The sequence below is a fragment of the Musa acuminata genome, chromosome BXJ2-11 (assembly GCF_036884655.1).
Source record: "Musa acuminata AAA Group cultivar baxijiao chromosome BXJ2-11, Cavendish_Baxijiao_AAA, whole genome shotgun sequence".
Classification (NCBI taxonomy): domain Eukaryota; kingdom Viridiplantae; phylum Streptophyta; class Magnoliopsida; order Zingiberales; family Musaceae; genus Musa; species Musa acuminata.
Window position 1 is genome coordinate 10,884,348 of NC_088348.1, and position 16,342 is coordinate 10,900,689.

The following is a 16,342-nucleotide window of genomic DNA, read 5'->3' on the forward strand; positions in this document are numbered from 1 at the left end:
TGCTCTCAAACCTATTAAGGTAGATCTGATTGAATATTTGCAATATGAACCATTTAAGGGAATGGGAAATGATTTTACTTAAGGTACAATAAAATTCTTAATTTTTGTGCTCCTTATTGGTAAGAATTCTAGAAACACTGAGTTACTATTTTCTTTCACTAATATCACTAATGGAAGCTTCAATTCCTTAGGAAATTGATAAAAGAATACAATTATTACCTATTTACGTATATAAAAATACAACTATAAATTGGAAATTTTAGATCATTTTATTATTATCTAAGATTTGAACATGTTTAATCCGCACTTCATCTAACAGTAACAAATTTGTTGAAGCCAGTTATGACCTGAGAAGTGACCATGAGGTTTCACACTCTATAAACTATCATGCAGGAATAGAGCATTAGGTTTTAGACTCCACAGATAACATCAACAGTAATCCATGAAGTTGTAACAATAATGCTCGAGACAAGCTACAGTCAAAAGGATTCTGGATTGCTATCACATAATAATATATTATTCTTATTATGTTAAAGAAGTTCAGAACATGCTAAAGCAACAAAAAAGGCTCCAAATAATATTATTATGTTCTGCTGAAGGATTCTGGATTGTTATCACCAGACTGGACTAGATCAAGTTATCATCACTGTTATTTGAAATGTATACTAAAGCAGCCAAATGGTTTAGGAAAGTTGCACAGATTTTATTTCACTGAATTTAAAGTTTTAATGACACAATAAATGAATTCTCAGCTTGAAGGTAGAAAGGAAATTATTCCAGAACCTGAAGTTTCAGGGTTTTGGCCACGGAGCTGCATGAGACCTGCTCTAGGAAAAGCTCAGAAAAATGGTTCTGTTGCATCAAGGACAGTGTCCGAAGAAGCACAAAGGCTGCATTTTTCATACTGCAGTTCATTATTTTCGTAAGTAAGCTAAAAAGTAGGCACTTCGACACGGTCAAACCAGAGGACTCAAGCAGCTGCAGCCTCCAAGAGCTCTTTCTGCGCTCTCTCCTTGATCCTCCTTTCTAGTTCTGGCCTAAAATGCCTGATAAGCCCCTGCACGGGCCATGCAGCAGCATCACCCAGAGCACATATAGTGTGCCCTTCAATCTGCTTTGTGACTTCCTGAAGCATATCAATCTCCTCCAGCATGGCATTCCCCACCTTCAACTTCTCCATAATCATCCACAGCCATCCAGTCCCCTCCCTGCAAGGTGTGCACTGACCACAGCTTTCATGCTTGTAGAAGTAAGACAGCCTTGCTATTGCATCCACAACATCTGTGGACTTGTCCATCACGATCACGGCTGCCGTACCCAGTCCAGACTGAACAGCTTTGAGAGCATCATAATCCATCAGGACATCATCACAAATGTGCTTGGGAAGGAGAGGAACAGAGGAACCTCCTGGGATGACTGCCAAAAGGTTGTCCCAACCTCCTCTAACACCACCACAATGCCTCTCGAGCAATTCCTTCAATGGGATGCTCATCTCCTCCTCCACCGTGCAAGGTTTATTCACATGACCAGAAATACAGAATAGTTTTGTACCAGAATTATTTTTCCGGCCAAAGCTTGCAAACCATTCAGGCCCTCGCCGCAAAATTGTGGGAGATACAGCCACAGTCTCCACATTTGTTACAGTTGTTGGGCAGCCATATAATCCGGCATTAGCTGGGAAAGGAGGCTTCAGTCTTGGTTTCCCTTGTTTCCCTTCAAGGCTCTCCAACAATGCTGTCTCTTCACCGCAGATGTAAGCACCGGCACCATAGTGTATATGCACATCAAAATCATAACCTGATCCACAAGCATTCCTTCCCAACAATCCGGCTTGATATGCTTCTTTTCTAGCTTTCTCCAAAGTCAATCGCTCATTTACGTACTCCCCTCTAATGTATATGTAAGCAGCTGTTGCCTTCATACCAACTCCAGCAATCAAACACCCTTCAAGCAGTTTATGAGGATCATGGCGCATGATTTCTCTGTCCTTACATGTACCGGGTTCACTTTCATCAGCATTGACGACAAGATAAGAAGGGCGGCCATCAGATACCTTCGGCATGAAAGACCACTTAAGGCCAGATGGAAAACCAGCTCCTCCACGACCTCGTAGACCAGATTTCTTGATTTCATTAACAATCCAGTCACTACCCTTAATTACCAAATCCTTGGTTCTATACCAGTCACCCCGCTTCATGGCACCTTTGAGCAAAGGATCATGCAAACCATAAAGGTTGGTAAAAATGCGATCTTCATCCTTCAAACCACCAAAATGAGTCTTTTCTGGAGGTGGAGGTGGTGGTGGGGGCTGAGGTGTATTTCCTGTTGTTGCAGCTTGGGTGCTTAATGACCTAGAAGCAGAACTTAACCTCCAGCCACTGAAATGATGAACCAGTTCAGTCCTATATAGCAAACAAAGGTTCTTGATGGGTGCCTACAAAAAGCATTTGCACAAGTGAGGCAAAATATAACAAACTGCAATAGTGAATAAAAATAAAATGGTATTGCTGGAGAAAATGTACAACGATAGAGAGTATATGCATCACATAGCATCGCACGAAAATCTGCCTAGGATGTAAAGAATCATTGAGAACTTACATAGTTGCAAATAGTAAATTATTCAGAACATCTTTTTTAAATGCATATTGTATCTTCTTTTCCAATCAGGCAGCAAACAAGCATTCAGAAACTAACAGATTAAAAAGAAAGTGGTTAAAAATCACAACTACCAGTAAATACCAAGCACCGATTTCAGACTACGATGATGCATCCTCCCTGGCTCATAGTGTCAGCAAATGATTGGCGATGTAAATGGGTATTTGGCTAAAGCCAAATGTGCCATGGCGAGTGCTTGACCCAGGAAGGTGCATGATGATGTAACACATGGCAAATGCATCAACAGGCACATGCTTGCCCGGATAGGTGCACATGGAACAACACATAACAAATGCCTTGCTGAGTTGTGGCTCACTAAAGCTAGGCATGTGTCATGGCAATCATTGCAGGATACATTTATCTCGAATCATGATGTCAGCTCACTAGAGCTAGGCATGTGTCATGGCAATCATCGCAGGATACACTAATCTTCAATCATGAAATTATTAATGAAAGTACAATATCACAATAATTCAAGGTTAATTCACAAATACTTCATTCCTTTCTTTCTTATTCCCAAAATTCTAGTGATGCAGACCGTTTCAGAAGAATCAAAACGTATCATAAAATTGGTACACAGATCTTTCAAAGGTTCCTTTAATACATGCTGGGGCCATCATAAAATTGCCTCCTTTCTCCTGTTGTACTACCTCGTTAAATCTACTGTGAGTGAATTTATGACACTTTCAAGCAAGAAATAGAACAATAATACAATTTTGCATTCAAGTTAACCAAGCTCCTTCTTTGCAGAAGTCTTAATCAGTAGAAACCATAACCATTGCCTGAAAAACTTCATATAAGAATACTAAACTGGAACATAACTGGTCTAATTTTCAGTCAAAAAATACTGTGCTTGATCATTGCTTACAATACATAAAAAGATTAAACAAGATCAAGACCTACATTCCCAATTCCCTGTTGAGGCCAAATAACACCCTTTTTTTCCATATTACTCATCTGGATCATATCCTTCATATATAATAAAAGCCAATAACTCTTCCCTAATCAACCTAGTCTTAAAGTTCAACCATAAGCAAATCTTCCCCCACAAAAAAGGATACTGGAAGCAAGAATTGCCATTGGTGATGCTCCATAAAAAGAATAAGAATTCAATTATAGCATGTGGAAAAGGGCTACGGTGGCAAATCAATTAAAGCATGTGAAAATTCAATTATTGCATGTATGGGGTTCTCAAGAATTACATTCTTCATTAAGAATTTTCCTCCTCTGTTATGCACTTGATGATGATCAATTCTGTAGCAATTGATTTTTTTTTTTTTTTTTACAAACTCAAAGTGGCTCGCGTGAAGGATGGATGTTTTCATTTGATATTTTCTGTATCATATCCGAGAGGCTCTCTCATATTTTTGAGGAAAAAGATTATTTATGAAGGATACTCCAAATATAGATTTTCAGGTAAGGCCCTACAATCTCTCATATATGTTTGCAAATGATCTACTTCACTTTCATGAACCATATATTAGAAACTGAGATGACAAAAAAAAATGCTTTTCATTATAGCAGATGAACTGCTGATAATATTAAGAAATTTGAATTCATTTAAGTAAATTTATTCATTGATGACATTCAAAAGTTATTGCCAGCATTTTCAAGGTGAAAGATATGTGAACAACTGAGTATTATCTTCGGGCTCCACTTTCTGTTGGTAAATCAAAGTAACAACCTTTTTGATCTGTTGTTAATATAGCCAACAGTAATTTAAATGTAAAAAATCAAGTTACATATATATGGTTATTCTAGGAAACTGTAAAGTTGTCTACTTCACAAGTGCAACATTTTAATCCAATATGGAAATCACTATAAAAAAATTACAGGGATCAACAGTATATTCCTTTCTTTATCTATGGACAACTCATTAGAACAATCACTACAAATGCTGAAATTCATTAAAGGTTTCAGCGTTTAGGTCTGAATCAAAAAACATATAACAGCACTTCTTCAACTGAAAATGTTCAGTGATTTGCTACTCTAGAAAAGGATGGGTCGTCCATTCCTCAGCAATATAATCGTTTGGCAATTCTCTACGACAATGGCATCATTTAGTTATCAAGTGTCACTCTCCTTCCAAAATTACATCCAATTCATGTTTCAAATTCACCTTGTCATCTGAATATGCTTATCTTTCAGTAAAACCTTGCTGTTAAATCAGACTGCATTTCCATAAGGTTCTCTTTGTGCCTGTCCTTTCTTTTGCATATCCACAAGAAAGAGATCACAGTTATTGTACAAAGGAAAGTTGAAAGACACTGCCTACATGGTTATAACCATGAAAACAGTTTTTGATGTTTTAATATTCATGTTAATAAAAACCTTAAGTCATAGAATATTATAATATTTGTGTTGTTTTGTGTTCATAGAGTTAAGGAATGGCCTGCAAAATTTAGAGCAAGGTGAAGCATAGTGTGTCATCTTCATAAGCTATAGATGCATTATAGATACCGTTTTAACACTTCAAAAAGGCTTTCACTCTATATAATAACAATGCTAAAAAATCATTGACATTTTTTAAAACTAGTGACAAGTAGATTATAGCAGGATTAAGCAAGGCTTCAACTCAAGGTCATGAACCACATGAATTCTCTAAATAAAGTTTGGCGAAATAAAGACCCTACATAAAATTGATGAAAAATCTTTAGGGTTAAACCAAGACTTTAAAAAAAGTGAACAATATGATAAACATATATATCCATGGGCTGATACAAATTATCAAAAAATAATTAACTTATCTAAGTACAAAGGGCATTTTTGTACAAGCTCTACAATCATATTCAATACTATAAAGTGGAGTAAGATCCAACTAAGGGTTGTTATGAAAGGTTGTCTGCTGAAATGAAACAATATGCTAAATTCGACAGAAGTCCAATGATGACTATTACTCTAGTGAGAAAGAGGATGAACCTATGATGATCACGTGAGATGAAGAAAAAATTATTAATAGTTTTATAGTTTCAATCCTCTAATCTATCATGAAATAGACATTTGTTGACCTTTAAGTAAATATCATAAGATTCCACAATTCAAATTGGGATTTTGACAACCATGTTCTAGAAAATTAATCTTAATCGGTCTACTTACATGGATCCACCATTGCCATAATCATTCTTTCAACTTAAATAACTATGAGTTATATAAACTAACTAGAGGTTCATTCCAAGGAGACCTACTCTAAACTTTGCTTTTGTTGTTGTCTCAAAAATGCTGAATTCTAAACCTCATCGATCCATATTAAATTTAATAATGCACATAAAGCTTTTTGAAGTATTTCACTATGATTTTTATAACTTCCATAAATCTTTTCTGATTTTAATTTTTGCAAAAATACTGCATCTTTTCCTGTTAATTAATTTTGTTCGGCCTTTGTTTGCATTATCAGATCATACAAATCGAGCAAAATTACAAGGAGAAGGAATCAAGTCTCTTGCTCCATCATAAGGAAGAGCTGAAAAGGGTTCAGCTTCAGGCCGAAACTGAAGTGATAGATGTATTTGCAAGTTAGGCTTAATTTAATTGGTAGAGTAATATTAATTCATGCTCGTTGCTTTCTTACTAAGTGCACAATTGTCACCTTCATTTTAATCACATACAATAATTGAACATTTACTTTTAGATCTTATCTAATTTAAGTTATTTCCAACTATGCAATGCAGCAGTGCTACACTTTTTCATTTGCAGAATACAATGGTATTAATCTTGTTTCAATTGCATAGGGACATCTAATTTTAATTTCTTGGTCTGCACAATTAACAAACGATTACACACCAAATCCACTTGGCTGGTCGTCAACTACGATATTGCATCCAACCTTTGCAAGATCATTGTTTTTCAAATTTGGTCCACATGTACATAAGAAAAAAGGTCACGTCCTCTAGAACTTCCACAAAATATTTTATTATCCAAAAATTTATCACCTTAGTGTTCAATCATAAGTTGACATAAAACATATGCCTATTCCAATGGAGGCTACCTACTCAAAAACCTTTCCGTGTTTATGATTCATTATGAGGCTTAAAATCGCAGGTGGTTGATATTTTACAAGAAATGGCGCAAGCTAGATTAGATATTCTCAATCTCATCCAGGGCCGAGGGGTACCAATAGGGCTGTAACGGATCAGATAGCAGCTTCATCCACAAACTTGGCATTTACCGATCCTGTTGCTGAGGCAGAGAACAAAAGGGGGAAGAAACGTAAAGGCATCTCGGAAATGCCAAAAAATCTCATCAGATAAAGTAATTAGATCATTCCTGAACTACCAAAATTCCAACCAAAAACAAAAAAGGAACACACTGACTCAATCACATCAGAATCCCTAACTCCACCATCAACACCAAAAACCCGAAAATCTTCACAAAAACTCAGAACCTAGAACAGGATCAAGGAGCATCGCATCAGATTTTGAGAACAGAAGCAAAGGAATCAAAATCGTCAACCGATGTGATTCAAGTGAACCCAAAAAGAAACGAAACAGAAACAAAATCTGTGAGCCACTTACGGATCCACTTCCAATTGCCGACATGTTTGTCAAAAATAATGCGCTGCCCGCCTCACGCGATCAGTCGATCACTCCATGCAAAAGCGGATTGGCAATCGGAAGAGCGCAACTGGGATCGAAGATTGTCGTGACGTAGAAACGCCCGGAGCACTAAAAGCTTCGAGTCGACCTCTCCGGTCACAAGCCGCACCTACCAGCTGAACCCCGTTAAATTGAACCGATGAAGACAGTGCCGATCCGATCGAATCCGGTCGGTTTCATTTTTAATTAAAGATAGTTATTAAAAGACCACGTAGAAATTAATGAACTATGTGACGGTGATCGCCGAACCCATTAAGATTTTGGTTCATTTATCCAATCTTTGTTAGGAATGAGTATGCACTAAGAGAGAGGAGGGTGAATTAGTATAGTGGTAAAAACGTCAGTTCTAAAAATATTTCGTATAATAAAAACCAAACTCTGAAGATAACTTGAAATTCAATGCTTGTTCGTAAGCATAGGCGTACTAAAAGCACAATAAGGAGGAAAGACAGATTGCTATAAAAGTAAATTGCAAGAAGGAAACACAAATCAGATTTTTATAGTGGTTCGGTCATCATGACCTACATCCACTCTACTTATTCCTCTTCTATCGAGGCCACTAGCATCCACTATTGGTCATCCTTCAATAGGCGAAGATCAACTAACTTTTACAACTCGATTCTCCTTTTACCGGGTTTAGGAGATAACCCTTACATCCTCACTCACTCCTCTCTCAAACTATTCTAACACTTAGAACTTTTAGAGGAGTTCACACAATGTTATAGTAGCGTTTCTTTCTTTTTCACTCTCAAGTCTTGTGTATTTTAACCAGGGATGAGAGGAGTATTTATAAACTTCAAGTTGATTCAAACTTAGAGCCTAAAAAGGTCTCATCCCGGGTTTCCTGTGTACGGGCGATACCACTGCCTGTGCTGGGCGGTACCATCACCTGTGTTAGGCGGTACCACCACTAGTTTCAGTCTGACACTGGGCGGTACCACCGCCTGACAAGGGCGGTGCCACTGCCTGGCACTCTGCCACTGGGCGTTGCCACCGCTAAGTCTGGACGGTACCACCGCCTGTAGCCTCTCGGAGACTATCTGGGTGGTACCACCACCTGACACAGTTTGGGAGACTATGCCATGACGGTGTCACCTCTTGGGTCACTGTTTGGGCCTTTTCTTTAAGCCCAACACAGTTCATACATGGGCCCAACTAGCCCCTAATTGGGTTGGCCCAATTCTAATCCCAGTGCTAACTACGAATTTTAAGACATTTAATAAGCTAAAGAAGTCCGTAAGTCTAGTTTCTTCAGGTGAGCTTCCGGCGAACTTCCGACGATCTCTCGGAAATATTCCAGTGGACTCTCGGCAAGCTCCTAGACTTCACGACGATCTTCTTGACGAGTTCCGACGAGCTTCTTTGGCAAGCTCCTGGACTTTTCGATCAATTTTGGCAGAACTTCCGACGAACGTCCAGATTTCTAATGAACTCTCGAACTCCCAACGAAATTACATTCTTGACTCCGGGACTTCATTTTGCTTTATGCCTTGCTATCGTAGTTAATCCTGCATACGTAAAACACACTTCGATCTAGACAATTATTACTAAGCATGAATCATGTTGTTCGATATGTCATTGGTTCATCAACGCTTCATCCGATTCTTCGGCGCATCATCCTTTCTTGTGGCATATTGCCCAATCGGTCGGTTGACCTCCACCACTCTAATATCCTTGGCACAATATCTGCTCTTCTTGGCCCGATGCTTGAAACCATGGCCCGAAGCCTTCTATTGATACGTCTACCAATCCTTCAGCGCGACATCCAATCTTCTGACATGTTTCTCAGGCCTAATATTATTTTTTCTGCTTTAAATGTCTCTCCCTAATCGAAGCATCCTGCATCACTCAAAATGCAGAGTAAATCATAAATACTTATCAATTGGTTTCATCATCAAAATATGAGATTCAACGATCTCCCCCTTTCTGATGATGACAACCAATTGATGACGGAGTTAACCTTAACTCTCCCTATCAATGTCATATTGATATAACCTTGAATTCAAGCTGAATTCAAGTCATTATAAATTTCATCATGAATATTTGTAACATGTCATCATGCATAACATGATCATGATGGGAAATCTTGGGGGCGACATCACATGCGCAGCGGAAGAACAAGAAAACAAAATCTCCGATTCCCAAAGAGATATTCATCGTCATGCGAAGATTGGTGCGCAAAATCCGCGAAACTTAAAACTACGTATAGAGTAGATTGTGTTACCTAGAGTGATCGTATATCCCTGTTTCCTTATAGATCTTTAGGAGAGGGTGAAGGAGGTCAAGCGTCCTCCTCTCTAGCGATGATCCACACAGCAGGGCTGCAACGATGCTCCTCAAAACTCCAGGCCTGCTCGGTGGAGAGGGGGAGGAGAATAGGAAAGGTAAGCAAAGGCTCTAGCTTATGAGGCTCTGAATCCCTCCTATTTATAGAGGTCCCCTGTCAAACCCTAATAGGTCCTCCCCTTGTGGGTATTGGATCTGCATCCAATAAGACAAGGGCTCCGTCGGATATCTCATATCCGAACCTCTACTCATCGCAATGCCTACCATATGTGTGTGACCCTCTAGGCCCAATATCGAGCTGGCCGTGAGTCATATCTATCAGAACTCCTTCTAACTCAGTGAATTATTATCTCTGTAATAATTCACTTGACTCATCGACTATGGACGTACTAGGCCACTACGCCGTAGTCCCCAGACGATATAGGGGAATCCAATCCATTGGACCTATCTGTCCTCAGTTACCGTGTACCTATAGTCCCTCATCCATCTAATATCCCAAAGACCGTATATTGAGCATGGTGTTGTCAGACCCATATGGTTTCTACTCGAGTCTCGCTCTAATCGGATTCTCTTAGAGAACTCTTTCTCTCTCAACCCGAATGACCCTGGCCAAGGATTTTTCTGAGCAAGAACACATGGATATTCCTCTCATGACACCGAGAGTGGATGATCCTCTATCGACACTCAATAGCCCTCGTAAGGTCTGTTGAATCTCGGATTTTGATGATGAAATCAATTGATGGGTTAATTGATCTAATCCATATTATTGAGTTAAGTGTGCAGGATTAACTACGATAACCAAAAAACACAAATCAAGAATACCGGAGTCAAGATCGATGGACGTTTAAGAGTCCGAAGAATCGTCGGAGATGCTGCCGGAACCAACCGAGAAGAAATCGGGAACCTATCGGAATTTTCGAAAGTTCGCCGAAGAGATCGTCGGACATTCACGGAGATCACCGAGAAGGCTCGGCTACTCGTTAAAGTCATCACAAGATCGGGAGCTTGATGGGAGTCCGTCGGAAGAAGTTCGTCGGAAAGCTCGCCGAAACAAGACTCGACGTTCGCGATTGAAAGCTTGCTTAGGATGTGTTTTTGTTATGTAGTTCACTTGTAATTAGGATTAGGATTAAGAGATAATCCTATATCCTGGTTAGGGGCCAACTGGGCCCAAAGTCAGATATGGTTTGGGCTAAAATTAAGCCAAACCAGTGAAATCGGAGAGCCAGGCGGTGGCACCGACACCTCCTGGGCTGGGCGATTGCACCTCCCAGCACCCGAACGCTGGGCGGTGGCACCGCTTGGCTGGGCGGTGGCACCGCCAGCATCGGGAACCCAAAGAGAATTCAAATTTTGGAGCCCAAAATTTGAATCCTCTTGAGGCCTATAAATACCCCTCAAATCTCAGTTGAGATTACAACTTTTGAGAAGCATTTGATTGAGCGAAAAGTCTTAGAAAGTCTTAGCAAGTCTTGTTTTCAATTTGCTAGAGAGTTCTCCTCCTTCTTTCTTATTGAAAACTTGTAAGAGGTTGAACTGCTTATAAAAGGTTGTAAGAGGGGTACTTACCCTTCCATTTCAAGAGATTTGCTAGTGGAAGGTGGGAGCCTCATCGAAGAGGGGCCTCGCAAGTGGATGTAGGTCATTTGACCGAACCACTCTAAAATCAGGCGTAATCTCTGGTTTGCATTTCATTATCGCTATTTACATTACTGTAAACCTTCTTACATACATTAGTTCCTTATTACCTTTGCTGCGCAACTCTAAGAATACGTTTTCAAGTTAAGCTTTTCAAGTTCCGTTTTTATCGTACGAAAGATTTTTCTAAAATCGAAGTTTTAATCCGCTGCACTAATTCACCCCCCCTCTTAGTGCCGCTCCGATCCTAACAAGTGGTATCAGAGCGAGGTTATCTCTCATATTTGGTTTAATACCCAAGAGAGATGGCTTACTCCCGCATGCAAGAGGGCTATTCTATTGCACGACCACCTTTGTTTAATGGGTCGGATTACACATATTGGAAGACTCGAATGAGGATCTTCCTCATTTCTATGGACTTTGAGCTTTGGTCTATTGTCGAGAATGGATTTCAAAAATCTTCTCTTCCGATGAGCGAATGGAATGAATCGGAGAAGAAGGTTTTTGCTTTAAATGCAAAGGCTATGAATGCCTTGTTTTGTGTACTAGACAAAAACGAATTTAATCGTGTTTCAATTTGTGATTCGGCTTTTGATATTTGGAGAACTCTTGAGGTCACTCATGAAGGCACTAGCCGAGTGAAAGAGTCCAAAATCAACATCCTTGTGCACTCTTACGAAGAGGACAGTGACAATGACATTGCACTTTTGACTCAAAAATTTAAAAAATATTTAAGAAAGAACAAATTTAAAAATAATATAAAAAATAAATTTGAACAAAAGAAGGACCAAGTGATTTGCTATGAATGCAAAAAACCGGGACACTACAAGAACGATTGTCCTCAAGCCAAAAAGAGGACATCAAAGAAGAAGGCGCTCAAGGCAACGTGGGATGATTCAAGCGCATCCGAAGAAGAGGAGTCCAACACCGAGCAAGTTGCTCATTACGCGCTAATGGCTTTAGGAGAAGAGGTATGTGATTTATTTAATGAAGATTTATCTTTTGAAGAACTCTCTATCGCTTTTCATGAATTATTTGATGAATGTAGAACTGTTAGCAAGAAGTTAAGTATCTTAAAGAAAGAGCATGCTTTGCTACAAGAAAAGTTTGATAATCTTCAAACTCCTCCATGCTCTAAGTGTGAGCATTTAGAAGCAATAAAAAATGAAAATTTGCTTCTTAAAGAAACCTTAAACAAGTTTAAGGTTGGTAGCAAAGGATTAGATATGATCCTTGCACACAAGGGTCACATCGCAAATAGAAATGGAATTGGATTTGTAAAAGGATTACATCAAAATCCTACCACTTTCATAAAAGGACCTACATTACATGTTTCCTCTTATATGAAATGCAACTTCTGTTGCAAATCCGGACATATTGCCTACAAATATCCATTTAGGAAAATGAGCTCACAAAAATTAATATGGGTTCCTAAAGGAACTATAAAGGATTCAATAATAAATAACAAAGTTAGTGGGTCAATTTTTGAGGCACCCAAAATCAAATGGGTACCTAAAAATCATCCTCTTTTATAGACAAACCCACAAGCTAGGAGCAAGAGATGGTATCTCGATAGTGGATGCTCAAGACATATGACTGGAGATCCATCTCATTTCTCTATGCTCACTAGCAAAGAAGAAGGGTATGTCACCTTCGGAGACAACAATAAAGGCAAAATCATTGGCAAGGGAACTATTGGTAACAAATTTAGTTTTTCCATTGATGATGTTTTACTAGTTGATGGATTGAAACACAATCTCTTAAGTATTAGTCAACTATGCGATAAAGGTTATATCGTTAGATTTGAATCAAATATGTGTATTATTGAAAAACTAAATCATAACATGACTATGATTGCGTTAAAACAAAATAATGTCTATACCATCAATCTTGATGAACTAAGTAATGAAATGTGTTTCTCCGCCGTAAATGATGATGCTTGGCTTTGGCATAGGAGATTAGGTCATGCAAGCATGAAAACAATATCTAAAATCTCATCTCAAGAATTAGTACGAGGGATTCCGAATATGAAGTTTATTAAGGATAAGGTATGCGATGCATGTCAACTAGGCAAACAAATAAAAACAAGCTTCAAACCAAAAAATCAAATTAGCACCACTAGACCATTACAATTGATCCATTTAGACTTATTTGGATCAATTGATACAACAAGTCTAGGTGGAAGCAAATATGCTTTTGTGATTGTGGATGACTACTCTAGATACACTTGGACCTATTTCTTAGCTCACAAAAGTGATTGCTTCAAGTGTTTCTCTAAATTTTGTAAACTCACTCAAAACAAAAAAGGCTTCATGATTTCATCAATTCGTAGTAATCACGGTGGTGAATTCTAAAACCGTGACTTTCAAAATTTTTGCGAAGTTAATGGGTACAATCACAACTTCTCAACTCCAAGAAATCCTCAACAAAATGGAGTAGTTGAAAGGAAAAATAGAAACCTACAAGAAATGGCAAGAACTATGTTAAATGAACATAGTTTACCCAAATATTTTTGGGCCGAAGCCGTAAATACGGCTTGTTACATCATAAATAGGGTCCTAATAAGATCATCTCTATCAAAAACTCCCTATGAATTATGGAATAACAAAAAACCAAATATTTCTTATTTTAAAGTTTTTGGTTGTAAATGCTTCATTTTAAATGAAAAGGATGCCCTAGGTAAATTTGATGCTAAATCCGATGAAGGCATTTTTCTTGGTTACTCCTCCGTTTCTAAGGCCTTTCGTGTCTTTAACAAAAGGACCTTAGTAATAGAAGAGTCTATTCATGTAGTTTTTAATGAAATTTCTGATTTAAAGAAAAATGATTTTGATGATGATCTTAGTTTTGATAATTTGAATTTAAACGAACCCCCTCCTCAAAATAGCCATTTGAATGCATCTTCTTCCGAAATTTCTTTACCCAAAGAATGGAAGTATGTAGATGCTCATCCAAAGGAGCTAATTATAGGAGATACAACAAAAGGGGTTCAAACTCGTTCTTCTTTCAAGAATTTTTATGCTAACGCCGCTTTCTTTTCTCAAATTGAACCTAAATGCATTGACGAAGCCTTAAAAGATGATTTTTGGGTCATTGCAATACAAGAAGAATTGAACCAATTTGAGAGGAATGAGGTATGGAAGCTTATTCCTAGACCAAGTGACCACTTAGTCATAAGTACTAAGTGGGTCTTTAGAAACAAGCAAGACGAAAATGGTATCGTGGTTAGAAACAAGGTTAGATTAGTGGCCAAAGGTTTCAACCAAGAAGAAGATATCGATTACGAAGAAACCTTCGCTCCCGTGGCTCGATTAGAAGCCATAAGGATGCTCCTTGCCTATGCTAGTAGTAATAATTTTAAACTATTTCAAATGGATGTCAAAAGTGCTTTCTTGAATGGTTTTATTTCCGAAGAAGTATATGTCGAACAACCTCCCGGATTTGAAAATTCTCTTCTTCCTAATCATGTATTCAAATTGACTAAAGCTCTCTATGGCTTGAAACAAGCTCCTAGAGCTTGGTATGAAAGGCTTAGTTCCTTTCTTATTTTAAATAATTTTACCAAAGGCAAGGTTGATACTACATTGTTTATCAAACATTTTGAAAATAATTTTCTTATTATGCAAATTTATGTTGACGATATTATTTTTGGCTCTTCGGATGAATCACTATGTGAATCATTTGCCAAATGTATGAGTCATGAATTTGAAATGAGTTTAATGGGTGAATTAACTTTCTTTTTAGGATTACAAATCAAACAACTTAGTGATGGTATATTTCTTAACCAATCCAAATATACATTAGAATTGTTAAAATGATTTAACATGGATAATTCAAAAGCAATAAACACCCCTATGAGTACTGCGACTAAGTTAGATATGGATGAAAATAGTGAAAATTTCGATCGAAAAACATATAGGGGAATGATAGGTAGTCTACTCTACCTTACCACGACTAGACCAGATATTATGTTTAGTGTAGGACTTTGCACTAGGTTTCAATCTAATCCTAAATTATCTCATCTGAAGAGTGTTAAAAGAATATTTAGGTATCTTAAAGGAACTCCAAATTTAGGATTGTGGTATCCAAAATCTGAAAAATTCGATCTAATAGCTTATGCAGATGCCGATTTTGGCGGATGCAGGATAGATAGAAAAAGTACATCCGGAACATGGCAATTTTTAGGACATGCACTTGTTTCTTGGACTTCCAAGAAACAAAATTCAGTTGCACTATCTACGATGGAAGCCGAATACATTGCTGCAAGTGCATGTTGTGCACAAGTCATTTGGATGAAAAATACATTAGAAGACTATGGAATTCACTTTAAAAACATTCCCATAAAATGTGATAATACTAGTGCCATATGTCTTACTAAAAATCCAATTCTGCACTCTAGAACTAAGCACATCGACGTTAGGCATCATTTCATACGCGATCATGTCCTTAACAATGATGTTGTTCTAGAATTCATTGACACAAAGCATCAATTAGCATATATGTTAAATTGTCCCTAAAATGAGCTTCACGAAAAATGACTCGTCCTTTTCCTTTCTTTTGTGGATTTGATTTCTTCCTTCTTCTTCAATTCAAAATGATCCATTAAAGTATAACTTATGATCTTGAGGGAAGAAGCTAAACAAAAGGGAGGAAGAAAAATTTTTTTTCTTTCCTCCGCGGGATGCCAGCGGTGGCACCGATCGAGCGACCCTTATTAACCCAAGGGGTTAGGGCCGGCGGTGACACCGCCCCCAACCCGAAAAAAAGGCTCTCAAAACCCTCTCCCATTCCCTCTAACCCTCATTCTAACTCTTAGAAGCATTGGAGAAGGATTCTTGGTGGTCCAAGCTTTCCATCTCTCAACATAATCTCCATAAGGTAACACTTGAAATCCTTCTTTTTGGTATCCCATTCCCTCTTTTCTCTTCTCTTTCCCTTGCTTATTTTTCACAATTTCATCATCATCTTGTCTAGATAATGGCTCCTAAGAGATCAAAAGGAAAAAAGATTGAAGGAGATTCATTTGACCATGATCTTTTTAGATCAAAAGAGGTAGCCCTTAGCTTTCTAAAATTTGAAACACGATGTATCCATAAGGGAAAATACGTTGATCTGGATGAACTAGAGGACTTAGAACCCATAAGGTGGTTTGCACACCTAGAAGCTCTACC

At 38.1% G+C, this 16,342-nt stretch overlaps 1 protein-coding gene across 1 annotated transcript; it reads right to left on the bottom strand.

Annotated features, from left to right (window-relative positions):
- Positions 1 to 682: 682 nt before the first annotated feature.
- On the bottom strand, positions 683 to 7,348 carry LOC135628012 (NADH dehydrogenase [ubiquinone] flavoprotein 1, mitochondrial-like). Its single transcript, XM_065134532.1, has 2 exons — positions 7,167 to 7,348; positions 683 to 2,434 (listed from the first exon to the last, which is right to left on the bottom strand). Exons 1-2 carry the CDS (start codon positions 7,188 to 7,190, stop codon positions 971 to 973), a joined length of 1,488 nt encoding a protein of 495 aa, XP_064990604.1. The 5' UTR covers positions 7,191 to 7,348; the 3' UTR covers positions 683 to 970.
- Between the last annotated feature and the right edge of the window lie 8,994 nt (positions 7,349 to 16,342).